Source organism: Lagenorhynchus albirostris, chromosome 8 (genome assembly GCF_949774975.1).
Source record: "Lagenorhynchus albirostris chromosome 8, mLagAlb1.1, whole genome shotgun sequence".
Classification (NCBI taxonomy): Eukaryota; Metazoa; Chordata; class Mammalia; order Artiodactyla; family Delphinidae; genus Lagenorhynchus; species Lagenorhynchus albirostris.
Window position 1 is genome coordinate 32112355 of NC_083102.1, and position 18190 is coordinate 32130544.

An 18190-nucleotide genomic window follows, 5' to 3' on the forward strand; every position below is an offset into this window, starting at 1 on the left:
CTTGACATAGTGAATCACCAAATGGCTCTCCATTTGCTGCCTTGCACTGGCATTAGCTTGTTCGGCTTCTATTTTGATGGTGAATATATTTGCTGCAGCAACCATTAGTAAAAAGCCATGCTAATAACAGTGAAATACAGCTCCACTTGAAAAATGAGGTGCACACAGACCCTTAAGAGCCTTATATCTGTCACTATACCACAACACCGTGTTATGAGTTACTACAGATTATTAAAATAATTTAATGTCGTTATCGCACTGAAATATGTACCCTTCAGCCTGGAAGTGAACGTAGCCTGTGCTCTAATAAAGAACAATTCTAAGAAAGCACCCCAAAGGGTTCTTGCCCAGGTCTAATTATAGGCGGTAAATTTGTTTCCTTCCAGAAAAAAACCAAAGAAAAGCTTTTCGCTGTCTTTTACCCAATACCAGTGATTAGTGCAGGTGTTCCAGAAGAAAGTAAATTCACCTTAATAGTTAGACGTCGTATGTAACTCAAGGATATTGCATAGTGCCTTCAATAATCCCGCCGTTACTTGTGAAAGCTGATGCCAAGCCAAAGCTCTCCAGGGTTAACCAGAGGTGCTGGTTACTGCTGTGAACTGTCTTCCCACCTCAACCCCTAGATTACTTCGAATTCAGCATCTCAGTAGCAATCATTTACACACATACAAGTGTCCTCAATAATGCCTGGAGGTCTGGAAGGTTTTTCCAGTGAGAGCTGTAGTAGCACGAATACCCAGAAATGTTATGGAATGATAGAATTGTAGAATTCAGACTGTATGCTGCAGAGGAGGAAACCAAGGTCTAGAGATGTCCTGCTCCTCTCTTCTGGGACATGTGGGATTCTAGGTTAAAGCAAGAACGTGTATGAGACTAATATGAAGCCAGGAACTGGGCAGGGCAGGCTTTTGCTGTATTTTCTTTTATACTCTATTTACTTTAAGGATAGTTGTCCTACAGTTATCCAAATTGATAAAAGCTTGTATTAAGCACGACAATGCATATTCAAGAGCCAGCCTTGGCTCTGGGAAAGAATTCTTCGAGGATACTTTGTCTAGTGGCAAAGTATGTCAGAGGCAGAACAAGTATTAAACAGCCATCGTGTAAAAGTTATTCAGAACGAGCAATGCCAGACTACTTTTAAGAAAAGCATTTTTGTTACAGGTAGCCGGGAATCTGCCTTTGTTTACGCCATCTCCTCAGCTGGAGTTGTATTTGCCATCACCAGGGCCTGTAGCCAAGGAGAATTAAAATCCTGTTCCTGTGACCCAAAGAAGAAGGGAACCGCCAAGGACAGCAAGGGCACTTTCGACTGGGGTGGCTGCAGTGATAACATTGACTATGGGATCAAGTTTGCCCGAGCCTTTGTGGACGCCAAGGAAAGGAAAGGAAAGGATGCCAGAGCCCTGATGAATCTTCACAACAACAGAGCCGGCAGGAAGGTATGGACTGCAACAGTGCTCGTTTTGTAGACTGCATGGCCTTATAAATCACTTAAGGCAAGCTTATCTTAAGCCTTCCTAGAGTGCTAAAATGCTATCATCACAACTTCCCACTGTCCCCAGCCCAGAGCTGTTTGTTCTAAACAATACCACCAGCTGGGTTGAAATATCCCCACCTGCCCTCTACCTTCCCTCCCACAGCTAAGCTCAAGGAGTCCACCCAGTGCTTTTGGCATTGGGTACAGTCAAGTGCCTATGGTCTCTCTGGATACTGTATCATCTAGTCAGAAGACAGCATCTGTGGTTGAGGATAGGGCTGCATCCCACATACCAGTAGGACACTGAATGCTTGTGTCTAAGGGGTATCAAGTCCCAGAACATCTTCTCTCAAACTTATCATGAAAGCAACTCACCAGGCATGGCCTGTTGGCTTCTTCTAGATTCAGGGAAGCTCTTTTCAGAACCAGAAGCTGCTTTCACTCTTAAAAGCCCCACCTTGGGCTTTTAAGGGGTTTCTGGTACTGGATGAGTAAGTGGACTAGGGGAAGACGTGCCCCAAAGAGGCACACTGGCCCCTTAACCTCTAGTCCTGACTGAGCTCTTGGGCTGTGGGTACCTAGTCAATATTCATTCCCTAACTCCCATTTGTTGGATGAGGAAAATAGACCCTCCTGTGCTCAAGGTCACATGGAGAATCAGAAGAAAAGCCAGGACTAGAATTCAGGTTTCAACTCCCAGCCCCGGGGTGGTTTGGCCTGGGATTAAACCATTTCAATGCCAGTGTTCAGATCCACTGATGAGCCATGTCTTTGGGCATGGTGGCTTGACCAGAATAACTAGAGAATCTGAATAGAGAGAGAATAGAGAATCTTGAACCGGAATAACTAGAGAATCTGCTGCACATTAGGCCTTTGTGTAAGAAGCATAAACTGGTTGGCTAATCAAACATTCAGTCAGAATCATTCTAAACTAATCTAACTGCCAATGAGAAGAGATAACTATAATTTGTCTTTTATCAACACAAAATAAATATGTGCTTGACATTAATATATAAAGAAAGATCAGCATAAAATTGAAAAGTCCCCAGGGGGGCTTTAATAGGAAAAAAGAATAGAAAAGAATGCAGATCTGTTTGGATAAAAACCCTTTTACTAGGCTCACAGAGGGAACAGATCTCATTTAAAGGAATTTGGAAGGAAAGAAGTCTTGCTTAGCACATGGAATAAGATGAGTGTGACCTGAGCAGTTTACAAATAGTACCTTTCTTGAACTTGGAAAATCAACATTCCTAATTTTCACAAATTTATGAACTTATAGTGACTACTGCCAAGAATATAGACTACGGTTGTGCAATCCTACAACTGTGGTAATTACTGTTTGTGCAATGGTTTAGATAAGGAAAAATTTACATTGACCTTTGTTTTGACATTGATACCATATGTATAGGTTATAAAGTGTGGTGTCTTTGATAGGAGAATGCTGCTTAATTATTCAAGCACCGTATATAGTTGGATCTCCCAGACTCTTTGTACGGATAAGAGCATATGGTCATACACTGCATCCAAAATAACGTTGACGCATCAAAATAAATGTTAATTTTGCTTAATAGATCATTAGATATTGAATGTTTCTACTCTTCAAGACAATAGATCTTAGCCATTATATTGTAGGCTCTGAATAAACATGATTTTTAACGTAAATTACATGATTCCTCACTGTGTAGAGGTGAACAGCTGTCAGGCCTCAGATATTCTCCTGCCTACTCTGCAAAACTTAGGAGGCTACTTTCGATTAGAATAAAAGTGCACACACTGACTTTTTAAAATGTGGCTTTAATTAATGGTGGGTGGGCAGACTTTTTCAAGGAGATGCATGATGTCAGTGAATATGAACTTTAATGAGAGTAAATGTATTGAGATAAACATGCGTCTCTAATTCTCTTCTTGCGGTCATTAGACCCCCAGTCTCTACTCCCCCTTCGTACCAGCAGAAGGTCTGTGGAATCAAAATGAGAACAGGCTGGGCTCGAGTCTGAAGGCAGCCCTCCTGAGCTACGCCTCCGACTGGCCTAGCTCTAGAAAACCCCAGCCTCCCAGGCTGAGAGCCACATCAGTTCATTTTTTTTTTCTTCTTTGTGCTTTTCAGTATTTCCCAAATTGTCCACTACGAACATCTTCTACTTTTTAAAATGGGGGGATGGGGTGGGGTGGGGAGCAAGGGGCAGGACCAGTACATTTGAAAAGAAAAGCCATCTATTCCAAGATTGTTCTGCTTAGCCAACACTACACATCAGAATCCAACACTGCCATTCACAACAGGCCTTAACTTTCCCCTAATATTTGAGCAGTTTAATTCTTTTATTATAGCAGCTGGTTAGAGCACCCTCATGTGTCTCTGTACTGTAATATCATTTTAGATCTTCTATGCTGTTATATCACTTTATTTTAATCACAGCTTCAACAGAATTTGTAATGACGCTTCTTTCCTTCATGTTGTCTTGGAACTCATCTTAAGTCTAGTTTTCTGCCTCCAAATAGGACTATTAATAAGTCTTGAAAAGATAAATCTCCCTTGTTCAAAACAAACGTTTTATCGAAAAAGACAGTCCATAGCTTCTCTTAGTTCTTTTTAGATCTAAAGAAGCCATGTTATGAAAACTTCTAAATTATATTTTAAGATAGGTTAAGGTAAATTTCAGGTGAAAGTTACTTGGTTGATAGTCACCATTTGCTTCCTTTCAGGATCTTGAAAACAGCTTTAAATTAGTCCACTCTTTCTACATGAAATGATCACAACTTCTTTTACCTTTCCTAAGAGAATCTACCTCAAAATATTCCATGTACCCAATCAAATACTGCCCTTCAATCAAGACATTTCCATAATAAGAATAAGAGGAATTCCATAAAAATACTTTTCCCAAAAGTATTTCTTACCATAGTGAAGATGGAACAAGGGATGTGAAGCGAGACCTACCTTCGTTTTAACCCTGCAATACCAGTGGCTTAGATCGCTGAATTCAGGCTCTTTCAGATGTAAAGGTGGTTACACAGTGCTATGGAAAGACAAGGGTAAAGTGAATAGCACAGAACCTGGCAAGTAGTAGGTGCTCAGTAAAAGCTAGTCCCCCCCTTCCCCCTTTAGTGACGTGAAGGTTATCCATAACTCAGGGTACAGAATCAGGCACAAATCCAGTTTGAACTAGTACGTAGGATTCAATCTGATCTCTCCACATACCCATAGACTCATCTTCGGTACAGTCTAACATACTAAGAGAAAATAGGCATACAGCATTAGCTAATGTACAAAAGACCATCAAAATCCTTTGTAATTTGATCTTCTAAAAAACCCCTATTGGAATAAAAAACAGTATTAGTATTTCTATTTTTCAGATGACGAAACTGGGCCTCAGAGGGATCAAGTGACTAACGCATAGGGTCATACAGTCGTGAAGTGCTGGGCTTGGGGGCTCAAACCCATTGCTTTCATCTTTTTGTCCTTATCTACCTTTCCATGTTGTCTCTGTTGAGAATTTCTGAGAAAGATAAACACACAGCATTTCTGTACTGAAAGAAACAAAACAAAAACAGCAGCAGCAGCAAGCAGTCCTTGGAAGGTAGTTTACTGGGGACACTGTTTTCCTCTTGTGTGTGTCTTTAATTTTACAAGTTTCCTAAACTGAATATGTATTATTTCTTAATAAAAGGGAAAACCTTGTTTAAATACCAAAAACATAACTTCTAGTCACCATGAACATGCCCAAAGCTTATTTGGTGGATTTCCAAAATTTCAACTCAAGGCACTGCAAGTTCTAGAGCACTGTTCCTATGTGCTACTGGACTAAATTTGGGAAAAGCACTGTTTCTGGTACTGTCATATGTAGAAAAGAATAAGACAAAATCCTGACCACAAGAAACTTTTTGTTTTTTTGTTTGTTTGTTTGTTTTTTGCGGTATGCGGGTCTCTCACTGTTGTGACCTCTCCCGCTGCGGAGCACAGGCTCCAGATGCGCAGGCTCAGCGGCCATGGCTCACAGGCCGAGCCGCTCCGTGGCATGTGGGATCTTCTGGGACCGGGGCACGAACCCGTGTCCCCTGCATCGGCAGGTGGACTCTCAACCACTGCGCCCCCAGGGAAGCCCAAGAAACTAAATTTTAATCAGGGAGACAAGTGAAATACAATTGCAAGGCAAGCTCTATGCTAGATGGTATAATAGAAAAATCACCCAAAGGGCCAGTTAGTTGAGGAGAGAAAGGTTGTGTCATAAAAGAGCTGGGTGTTGAAGCTGGAGATGAAGGTTTCCTATGGCTGAGATAGGGAAAATGCTTTCCAGGATGAAGGGACTCCAGACAAAGAAAGATATGAGAGTAGAAAGAACATCAAAGTTGAAGAATGGCAAGGGTACTAGGGTAGAGCTCATGACTGAGAATTAATAGGAGCTGAGGCTGCAAATTTGACTTGGCCAGATCTGGAGAGCCTCAAATGCCATGCTGAGATATTTGGGTGCTGCTGTGAAGCAATGGGAAGGTATTGAACAATGCAGGAGATGTTAAATACTTAAGTTCCAGTTTTATGTACTGTTAATTTCTCTAGAGTCCACTTTAAAAGAATGACAGATTTCAAAGTTCAAATCTTCTGTAATAGGTTTGAATGAATGACTTTAAAAACTAGACTCACTAGGAAACTTATGAGAAATTTCTACCTCCCTGAATTTTATTTTCAGCCTTACCTATACATATAAGGACTGATACAGACAGTAAGCTTCCTGATGGATAGTGATAAAAAATTAGCATATGGCAACTGTGTTGCTATTTATATTTTTAACATAGTGTTTACATTGTTATTGGCTCATTAGGGGTTCTTAGCTATTGACATCATGTTGACTGAGGCAACATGGAGGCTCAGGCTCTGGACACTGGTTCTAATACTTGAGCATGACCTTGGACAAGTTACCTAACAAGGATTGCTACAGAAAATAAAATATATACACATAAGCACCAGGTTTTAAGCAAGCCTAGGAGGTAGGTATCATTACTATCCATATTTTCCATATGAAGAGACTAAAGTCTATATAATAGGGTGGCCGGAATTAGGAAACAAGTTGAATTTATTTCCTAGCTGAAATTCAAACTTAACTTAGCCTCCTGTATTTTACATTTATATATATTTAGATAACCTGTATTTTTTTTTTTTTTTTTTTTTTGCGCGGTACGCGGGCCTCTCACTGTTGTGGCCTCTCCCACTGCGGAGCACAGGCTCCGGACGCGCAGGCTCAGCGGCCACGGCTCACGGGCCCAGCCGCTCCGCGGCATGTGGGATCTTCCTAGATGGGGGCACGAACCTGTGTCCCCTGCATCGGCAGGTGGACTCTCAACCACTGTGCCACCAGGGAAGCCCATCCTGTATTTTATATGTGAGAAGTTAGGAGGGCAAAGGATCCAGAGTTTCTAGTTCTGTGCTCTGCCCAATCCAGCACCCCTCAAGGTCAGTGCTGTGGAGCGCCGGGCCTGCCCCTGAGCTCGGCCCACTGAGGCGCCAGCACAAAGCAGATACTTCCAAGTTCTGACTACAGGAAATACCTCCGAAGTCAACACAAATGGATATTGTACAAGATGTAAGCATAGCCTTACAGGCAAGTAAATCTTGGGCCTAATAAAGACTTCCAAGAATAGATCCTATGATGCCACTTAAGATAAATAATACATAATGGGTCTGAACCAAGAGAACTGGGTGTGATGAAAAAGAAATCACTCTCAAAAAGTAAGGAATATCAACAGAAAAGAAAGTGATAAAACTGAACTGAATTACAGAGCCAGACTGTTTTAACCTCCTGTATATCCTCATCTTCCTTTCAATAATGTTGAGCATCTTTTCGAAGCACAACTTTCACTTAGTACAGATTTATGTTCTGACTGGCCTTCTCTGTTCATAAAATTAAATGCATTCTGAAAAATTAGATCAGTTCTGCCAGCCTCACCTCTCTCTTGTTGGACCCAAAGATAGAATGTTTTTGATACTGTCAATCTTTTACCATGTATGAATCAAAAACTAACCAGAATTAAAGTCCCAAAGCAGAGAAAACTGTTAACAAAATTGTTACAGTTCCAGGTAAAGTTCTATTATTCATAGAAAATGTTTTTTTAGACTGGCCTCATTAGTCAATAAAAATTATTATGTATATGGTCAGTCAACAGTAATGTTCTTGAATTCCACAAATAAGTTCCACACCTTATATTTCCTAGCTAAGCCCACCCACAGTCACTGTTTTTAAACAATAACAGTGCTCAAGAAATCACAATGTCTTATTTAAGTTAATAAATGATTGCATAAGCAAATCAACTGCACAGTTTGCTAATAAATATTCCTTATTTTCCTAGTTCCAGAGCATGTATGTTTGAAAGATATGTTGGTCTGGTTTTCAGTAACTCTTATTAGAGATGTGGACCTGTCAAAGGGATTTAATTGTTAATAAATGTACTTGGCTTTAAGCCAGCATCTGAAAATTAAATAATATGTTTTTAATGTGTGTTTCCCTCAGGAAAACTGATATAGGACCAGAAATATGGTAGTTGCTTTGTGGCATACACCCAACTCAAAAGTGAAGTACTAACACTTCTTCAAATGCTCAAGTTAAACTAAATACTTTAGTTGAAACATAGCATATAAAGACCTAAAATAAATTCTAAGCAGGATTTCTAAAGCAAGGTCAGTAGTTAAGTTTGCATAGATTTCACATGGTATAAGGTGGATTGCCCTTTTTCTGATAGGGAGAGAATCAGTATAGCAGGACACAGGGGTCATAAACTTAGCAAAATGCAGGTACTTACAAAAAAAGTTCTCATGATCTGCAAAGAAGTCTTATAAAGACACCCTGGCATTGCTTGGGCTCCGTCTCCAAAAAGCCTGAGTTAAGAGACTAAAATTTCACTCTCCTTGGGAGAAGTTTTTCTTATTAAAACTGTCAAAATAATTCTTTGTGGACTAATTTGATGTGCAAACACTAAATGTAAAAACTTTTGTAGGACCCATCCACTGAAACCAGAGACCATGAACCCCCCAGGAGTTCATGAGAAAGGCTGGCAGAGTGATTTAAGGTGTCAACCTGGTGTCAGACAGGCTTGGGGTACATCCTGCCTCAGCTACATTGCCTGTGAGACTTAGGGCAACGTCCTCAGGGTCTAGGTATCTCAATATCCTCATCTGTAAAACGGGGATGAAAATAGTACATGCCTTATATGCTTGTGTGGATTAAATAAAAGTGCTTAAATCAAGTGCTCAGCATGGCTTAACATATGGTAAGATCCTAATGAATGCTATGCCCTGTTATTATGCTCTGAGCTTTAGTTGGGATAAATATAAAATAGAATTGTTCTAGCTTGCACAATGCATGTATTTCCTTCTTCCATGCCCCCCCTTTTTTAAAAACAGTCAGACTTTTGTTTCTGTGGTATAGAATATTAATATTTATAAGTTTCTTAAATTCTAAGAGTAGAAAATAGCCTCTGCAGAACTGAAGGCTTAAAGTGCTCAAAATCAAAGATTTAAGGGCCATCAAAAATCTACTAAGATTTTAGCACTGACAGAACGATGAGCTTACTGAAGATTTTTTATTGAGAAAAGTTATATATTAAACTAAAAATGGTTTCTATGAGGCTAAATGCCAAAAGAGTACTCCTGTCCTTAGCAGTCACATTTATTCATCTTTTTAAAAGTAGTGGACTTCCCTGGTGGCACAGTGGTTAAGAATCCGTCTGCCAATGCAGGGAACCCGGGTTCAACCCCTGGTCTGGGAAGATCCAACATGCCGCGGAGCAACTAAGCCCGTGTGCCACAACTACTGAGCCTACACTCTAGAGCCCGTGCTCCGCAAGAGAAGCCACTGCAATGAGAAGCCCACATATACTGCAAGGAAGAGTAGCTCTCTCTCGCCACAACTAGAGAAAGCCTGTGCGCAGCAACAAAGACCCAACACCGCCAAAAATAAATAATTTAAAAAATAAAAAAAAGTAGTCATGTCAAATGAGCAAAGGTTTAGTGATGAGATGCCACAGAGTACACACTGGTGGGATTAAGCAAATAGTGAGGGGAAGTGGTTGATGAGGAATTGCGCTGGGCGCCTGGGGGATATAAAAAGCCAGGAGGGCTGTGAGAATTTACAAAGAGGGGCCTAAGAAGTAGGTTGAAAATGAAAACTTGACAGCAGTCTGCATCAAGAATCAAAGAAGGAAGTGGTACCAGAGACCCTTTAGAAAAGATTCGAGACAAAGTGGGAAACGGGACCTAAATGTGTCATGGGCTGAGGCCTGTTTCTGGAAGAAGCTTTCAGCATCACACACTGGAGACAGACAGCAAGTCACTGTAATCGATTCTTCTTCGAGTTCTTTCTGTTATAAAAACAATACTCAATACTCACACAAACAAAAGTAACAAACTGAGCAGTGCAGAAGTGTGTCTCATAAAATAAGAACATTTCCTCCCCTCACAATCCTTGTCTCCTTCCAGAACATTTCAAAGTGCAATCGGACTCAAGGCTGTGGACAGAACATATACAATTTCACCTCTTCCTTCCTCCCTCAGACCTCATTAAAATTATAGTAATGGAATAAAAGTGGCTGAAGTCAACAATAAAGAGAATAGTCAAAGAAATGAGAGAACTCAACAAATTTCTGGAAAGTGGAAAGGGAATGAAGAAATCGTAACATAAAGCAGGATGGAGAAGCCTCAGCCTAGAAGAATAAAAGCAGATGAGGCGCGGGGGAAAACAAAAGCAGATGAGGAATGTGGAAACTAAGATACCCGGAGAAAATTTCAGATACAAATGAGCACTGGAGAGAAGCACAGGGCTGAAAATTGGGATTAACTGAAAAACCCATTGGTGGCATAAAGAACCCCATCCCCTCCCCTTCACCCCCAAGCAGAACTCCTGGAAGTCTAGTGTCGAACCTTCTAGGCTTTCTGCAGTTAGAGCCTCCAGAAGAGCCAGTGTCCTACCTACTCACTAGAAAGCAAACCTCTGGTCCACAAGCCCCACCATATAACCAGAGCACCTAAATACTTTGTTATGACTTCACTCTTAAATATGAAGAGACTGTCCAAGAATTACCATATATTCGATTAAATTCAGAAGCATAAAAGAAAGCAAACAAACAAAAAAGCAGTAAGTCAGGCAGGGGTGAGAAGAAAATTTTTAAAAGCCAAGAAGATCCAAGCAGATATTAACATCCATGAACAAAAAGAATGGATGCTTTGAAAAAGTGACAATTAGAGAACAAGAGAGAACTTGGAAGAGAAAGCCAAAGAAATCTCCCAGAAAGTAAAACAAAAAGCCCAAAGGACACATGGAGAACCATAAACATCACCTCTCTTTCCCACTTGAGTTTGAAACCAACTAAAAAATGAACAAGGGAGGTAGACAGAAGGAGTAACAGCATCTGTTGCAGGACTGAAAAGAAGGCTGCACTGGAGGGTGCAGTTTTGAAGCTTCAACTCCACCGGGAGCTGGGCAGACTTACTCACCCCATCCCAGGCTGCACACCGGGGCCCTGCAGGGAGCCCCTTGCTGAAGGGCAGGAGCTGATCATAACTCATCTGCTCCACAGGCTGGCAGATGCCCAAAGAGAAGGAACCCAGGCGCACAAGCCCTGCTCCTTCTTCTAAACTCACCAGTTGGATAAGTCAGTTGTCCTACCCTGGGGAGAAATGAGTAAGGGGATGGAGAGAGCCAGGAGTGTTAGTCTAATGGAATTTATTCCTCAAGAAGCCAGGAAGAAAGTATTAAAACTATAAAAGAGAAAATACGAGACATGGAGGATTGAGTCAGAAGGTTCAGCAACTTGACTAATTAGAATGTCGTAAAGAGACTAAAAATGTGTGTGTGGGGGTGGAATATTAAGAGAAAATTCTCAGTGCTGAAGTTTCTAGATCGAAAGGGCCCACTGAGGGCTGAGCAGGACTAATTTTTTCAAAATCCTAAATATATCATTGTGATATTTCAGAACACCAAGGATGAGGGAAGGTTTCTAGAACCTTCCATGTGGGGGGTGGGGGTGGGAAAGTGAAATGAAAACAATAATCAGTTGCCAGAGAATCAGCCAGACATCAGACTTCCCATCTGTAACACTAGAGGCCAAAGCCTGTGGAGCAATAACTTCAGTTTTGAGGGAAAATTATTTTCAACCCAGAATTTTATAACCAGCCAAACTATTAGCCAAGCGTGAAGGCTGAATAAAGACATCTTAACACTCAACATTCAGAAAATGCATCGCCCATGTGCCTTGAAGGAGTTACTCAAGAAGGGGCTGCAGCGAAGAGAAGGAATGAACCAAAAAAAGAGAAAACATGGCATCTGGCAGAGTGTCCACCTAGGAGGGCATGATCCCAGCTGTGTCCAGATGGGACTTAAGAAGATGCAGGACCACGGAACCCGCAGGAAATGAGGGGAAGTAATGGAACAGGTGGAATGAGCCTGAGAGTGGAAGACATTAGGTTACAGTAAACACACTTGGTAGCAAGTAAAGTGAGAAAAAGCCAAACTTCACTCCAGCAACATTCTTCTTCAGCACAGAGGCAATGCTATTGGATCAGAGATTATAAAATGCAGTCCTTGGTTATGCAGTTAACTGTTTGACATCCATCTTTACTGTTCTGAGTTTTTAGATTCAACATCTAGACATACCATGAGAGACTTAACTATTGTTACAGAACTTTAATGCTCTCGTCTTTGTCACCACAAAAGGACAAGCCTCGTACTTAATAAATGAATGAATGAATGAATAAAATCAACGTCATGAAAGACAAAGAAAGGCTGAGGAGCTGTTCCAGACTATAAGAGACATGATAACTAAATGCAACATGTGATCCTGGGCTGGATCCTGGACCAGAGAAAACAATAGCTCTTAGAAGAAGGAGGAGGAGAGGAAGGATGAGAATGAGGAGGAGCGAGCTGCGGGGTGGGGGGGGGGGGTAGCGAGCTGCGGGGGGGGAGGAGCGAGCTGCGGGGGGGTGGAGGGAGCAGACATTATGGGGACAACTGGCAAAATTTGAAGAAGGTATGTAGATTATAGTATTGTACCAAAGATGTTAAATTTCCTGATTTTGATAATAGTATTGTGGTATTTCAGGGTTAAGAGATGCCATGTCTACAATTTACTCTCAAACATAAGAAATTTATGTATCTAGACTATTTTCTCTCTGTGCATGTGTATGTATGTGTGTGTGTGGAAAATGACAAACAAAATAGGACAAAATATTTAGTAATTGGCAAATCTGAGTGAAGAGTTCATTGTACTATTCTTGCAACATTTCTGTAAGTTTGAAATCATTTCAAAACAAAAAGTAAAAACAGCAAAATCTATTAGTAATCCTAAAAAAAAGAAAGAAAAGGACAGGCCCTGCTGACAGAGACTGGGAAGAAGGGGAGGAGGAAGGAAGGGCTACAAATATCCTCATCTCCTAAGAAAAAGCACCAGTAACTTTTGGAACTAGAAGAGGGGTAAGGGTGCTCCTTGAAGTTGGAGAGCTCATCAGAACCAAGCGTTACAGAACCATGTCGGGACCTGGGTGAGGGAAATTAGGTGTGAATTAAGTTCTCACCCCCCACAAGAAGAAGTCTATCAGGAACTATCTAATGTTGACCCATACGTAAACAGAGTGACTGGCAGAGCTGCCGGACTCAGCTGCGCCAACCGTGCGTGGCGCCCCTCTCCAGAGGGCTCCATTCACTGCACTGTCACTGTAGATTTGTTTAGTTATGAAGAGAATTTTCTGGTGGATGTCCGTATAGTATCTGGAGGATGGGATGTCTTTCTGTTTCTCACAAAGCTGGCGGTCAGCTAGCACAGAACTGGTCGTACAGACATTTGGAGAACCACCATAAGGGCAGAATGCATTAAAAGTGACCGCTCTGGGGTTGTGCCGTGCAGACCGGGAGGAGAGATAAGAGGAGAGGGTACAGTACAGGGCTATTGCTTTTCACTGTCTTTTCTGGACTATTTGATTTTTTCAAATCATGCGCAACAGTTCTTTAATTTTAAAATTTGAAAGTAATAATTAAAAACAAACACAAAAAAGCCCCAGACTGGCAGCGCCTGGGATGTATGTCTCCAGGTACCAGCGCCCCCACCCCCTCCGCCCCGACCCCTTCGTTCGCTCATTTCCTTTAAGGTGCAAATAAAAGGTCTGCAGCCGCTCCTTCAGCGGCCTGCGGGAGAAGCCCACCATTCCCTCAGCCAGCGCCTCCCGAGACCCCGGGGGAGCGTCCCTCCGGGCAGGACCCTCCACTGCAACCTGTCTCTCTGAGAGCGCTTGGCTTTTACTCCACTGGTCGCCATCTTTCGTACCCTCCAAAGCAGCACTAGCGCAAACTGCTGCTTGTGGGAAATTTTCCCTAGAGGTCAGAACATTTTGAAGATACAGGGTAGGACACCACTTCTAATTCAGTCATGAGATATCTCAGTTCCTAGGACCTAAGTCCTAAGACCGACCCCTCCACGAGAATTTCTCACCTGCTCCGGCCCTCCGTGGGCCCCGGACTCTGGCCTTGGTGCGCGGCCTCCTTTCCTCCTCCGCTGCTTTCCCAGGTGTGGACTTGATTCTCAGCCTGGCTGCGTATTAGAAGCACCTGAGACCGGAAGTACCATCAAGGCTGGGCCCCACCCCCAGGGCAGGTTCTGGTATATTCAGGTCCGGGAGAGGCCAGGGTCTCTGTGACCGAAAGGGTCCCCAGGTGATTTTGATGTGTATCCAAGAGGAGAACCACTGCTCTGCTCTCTCTAGGTGCCAGAGAACAATCCCCAAATTCCTGGGTTTTTTTTTGTTTTTTTAACTCTTTCCAGATCAAGCAGCCTCTCAAACGGCAGCCAGATTATAAATGAACATTCTTTCCCTTCCTTCTTCTCTGTGTATGCACACATACGCAGGCCTTTAAAAAGTGGATCAGGGCTTCCCTGGTGGCGCAGTGGTTGAGAGTCCGCCTGCCGATGCAGGGGACACGGGTTTGTGCCCCGTTCCGGGAAGATCCCACGTGCCGCGGAGCGGCTGGGCCCGTGAGCCATGGCCGCTGAGCCTGCGCGTCCGGAGCCTGTGCTCCGCAGCGGGAGAGGCCGCAACAGTGAGAGGCCCGCGTACCGCAAAAAAAAAAACCCCAAAAAAGTGGATCATACCACGTATACTGTTCTGCATTTTGCTTTTCATCTGACACCCTTTTATATTGTAAGAATGATCTACATCATTAATCAAAGACCACATCGTATTCCTTTATTAAGCACATACCATAATTTGCTTAACCCTTGTCCTGTTGATGTCATTTGGTTTTTTCCTAATATTTTGCTCTTGCTAATTATGCTGCAGTGAATATCCATGTGGGTATGCATCCTTCAAAACTTGTGCAGATATTTCCAGAGTGCAATCGCAAGGTCAGAGGATACCGTACATTCTCACCAACAGTTTGTTATAGCATCTCCTTTCCATACTCTTACCAACACCAAATATTATCAAATTATCAATCTTTTCACTATTTGCTAACCTGCTAGGCAAAGAAAAAAAGGTGTTACATTGCTTCAGTTTGCATTTCTCTGATTACTAGTGAAGTTGAACATCTTTTTGTCTCTTTGTTGGTACTTTGTATTTCTCCTGTGAATGGCCTGTTTCATAGATTTTCGATGACAATTAGTTTGGAAGATGCAATGTAATTCCTCCCCATATCTCTCTCTACTTCTTTTCTGCCCCATTATAATAGGTCTCTAATATTATTCATTTCATTCTTGATTTATTCAAAAGGATAGAGGGAAGCACAGTATGCACAATTCAAAAGTTGAGAAAAACACAGTGCAATTTATATGAAGATTTTAAATGTGTTTTTAGAAAGAGCATGGATCTGGGAATGAGACATATCTGATTCACATCCTAGTCTGCCTCTGTCTAGCTGGGTGACTCTGGGGAATTTTACTTTCCTCACTGATCCCGGGTTTCGTGGGAAAAATAATCCGCTTTGCCTAATCATGGTAATTAAGTAAGATAATGGGCGGAGCCTGGCACATAGTGCAGTACTCACTGTGTGGTGCGTATTATTATAACGTTATTACAACATTTGAATATTGGAATTCTTCCAGACTAGGCAAACTTACCGTGAGCTTCTCCATCCCATTTCTTACTCTTACCTCAACTACTGTCTAAGTCAGGCCGCCTAGCCTTAGGTCCCTTCCCTCTGCCTCGCTGATGGAGTGGGGTATTGCCCTCTTCAAGGTTAAGGGTTTGAATTTCAAGTCTGCAAACCTGGGACATAGAAGAGGTGGAGGTAGCACCCAGGTGTGATTGAGCACTTCTCGGACTGTGTGTTAGGAATGGGGCCTGGAGATGCAAGCAAACCCAGTACCAGAGAAGGTGTCTCACTTTCCCCCTTGGTTAATTGTCAAGCCCGTGATTAATCCACAATCAAGAACTGACCTAAAGTCTGTCGTACAGAGTGAAGTAAGTCAGAAAGAGAAAAACAAATACTGTATGCTAACACATATATAGGGAATCTAAAACAAACAAACAAAATGGTTCTGAAGAACCTAGGGGCAGGACAGGAATAAAGACGCAGACGTAGAGAATGGACTTGAGGACACGGGAAGGGGGAAGGGTAAGCTGGGACGACGTGAGAGAGTGGCAGGGACATATATACACTGCCAGATGTAAAATAGATAGCTAGTGGGAAGTAGCTGTATGGCACAGGGAGATCAGTTCAGTGTTTTGTGACCACCTAGAGGGGTGGGAGAGGGAGGGTGGGAGGGAGATGCAAGAGGGAGGGGATATGGGGATATATGTATACATATAACTGATTCACTTTGTTATAAAGCAGAAACTAACACACCATTGTAAAGCAATTATACTCCAATAAAGATGTTAAAAAAAAAACAAAAAAAGAACTAACCATGGTTCCAGTGGAAATACTTTCGCTTATAAGTAACAGACCCCGGGGACACTAAATAATGAGGAAAACTTAATATCTTGGATCCCGAGAAGTCTGGAGGCAGGGCCGGGCCACAGCGGGTTCATTCAGGCAGTTCAGCAACACCCGCCAGAACCCAGTTCTTCCTATCCTTCCAGACTGCCGTCTGCAGCTTGTTGCTCGTCCTGCACTGGCTGCCTCATGTCCCAAGGAGGCTGCTGCAGAAAGCAGCGTCCAGAGACAGAGAAGAGGACTTTCTCCCCTTCTACAGAGCGAAGAGACCTTTCTTACAAGCCCCCCAACAGACTATTCCTAACATCATATTGGCCCAAATTGAATCATCACGTGCCCTCTGCCGAAAAAAATCAGTGGCAATTAGTATTATTGATTTGGGCTGCTCCGGGTCAGAGAGAAGCTGGGCCACTTCTGAAGCACGTGGCTGCCCAACACCTGAACAGAAGTTAGCAAGGAAGAGGGAAGTGGCTGCTGCCACTCAACAGTGAATGACGATGATGATCAACAGGGTGTACGACTGCCACAGCTGTGCGTATTTATAAGGGCTCACAAGGTGTATTTTCAATTAATATGCAAACCCTTCAGTTACCGAGTTCGAACTTTGCAACCTGGAAACCTAGTATTACAAAGAAAGGGAAGTAATATTTCCTGTTATTTTTAAATCTAGGAGTCTTACTTATGAGTAAATAACCCAGCTTTTAAAGGAATAAGCTTTGAAGAATGAGCATTCATAGTCAATTCCCAAGCACTTGGCATGGAGTGAGTTCTGCGTGGCTCCATTGAGATCTTAGGATAGAGGGCTCCTGGACAGGTGACCCAAATGGGGCAGACTGGGGGAGCCAAGACGGCCCTCCTAGGGGTTTTTCTCTGGCAGAGGCCTGCTGTCCAAGTCACCCGGTGAGCCTCATACCAAACACCTGGAATATAAAGATAGGGGGGCAGGGTGGGGGCCATATGGGGAGTGTAGTTCCAGAAAAGGAGTTCATTCTAAGAAATCCTTTAAAGATGCCCAGATCCCTGGGACCTGGGAGACCAAACTGATGCCATTTCTCCTGCTTCCTTCTCTGTCCTTCACTCCAAAGCTGGCTCATCCTGAAGAGGACAGATTTCAAATGTAACAGGGCACAGTCCTCCGTGGGGGGCAAAGCGGGAAACCTGTGGTGCCAAGGCCCGAGCTGGGAAGGGGATGAGTGAATGCACAACCGTGGAGCCACCATGCTGTCTTGGCTCCTTCTAGAATGCTTCTGTGGGCCTGAGCTTCTGGAGTGACGAACATTTCTGCACACGTAGTCCCATTGATACTATAGCCTTGTTCAGAAACTGAGTCTGTGGCAGAGGAAACACCAGGGCAGAGTTACCTGGGGTGAGGCTCCGGGGAGGGAGAGGCAGCCTGGAACATTGGTTGCTGTGGAGTGGGGTGGAGGGTGAGCTAGGGTGCTGCAGGGAGCTCCACCGGGCTGCATTCTGGAGCCAACCGCCCGTACCCCATCCCCAGACCAATTATACCAGAACCTCAGGGAGTGGGCTGAGCAAGGTTCCAACTGTCACCTCCAAGTTCTTAGAAACAGGTCTCTCAATGCGTTACCCTAAGAACTTGGCTCCTAGTGCCACCTTGCATAATGTCATCAAGGGGTCTCATTCCCCTTCTGCCTATGCCCCCCATCCTAGATACCCTCTGTCTTGGACATGCAAATGGAGAGGATGGGGACCCTCAAAAGGCAGGTTTCTCCTCCTCTGCTCCATGACTGAGCTGAGAATCAAAGGCTCAGACTTGAGATCTCCAAGGCCCATCTCTCCCACTGCC

At 43.1% G+C, this 18190-nt stretch overlaps 1 protein-coding gene across 1 annotated transcript in view; it reads left to right on the forward strand.

Annotated features, from left to right (window-relative positions):
- Positions 1–18190, forward strand: part of WNT2 (Wnt family member 2) — a 44356-nt gene that overhangs the window by 6558 nt on the left and 19608 nt on the right. Inside the window, exon 3 of the mRNA XM_060156007.1 lies at positions 1168–1445. Within this exon, the coding sequence (XP_060011990.1) occupies positions 1168–1445 (278 nt within the window). The remainder of the gene's footprint in view (positions 1–1167; positions 1446–18190) is intronic.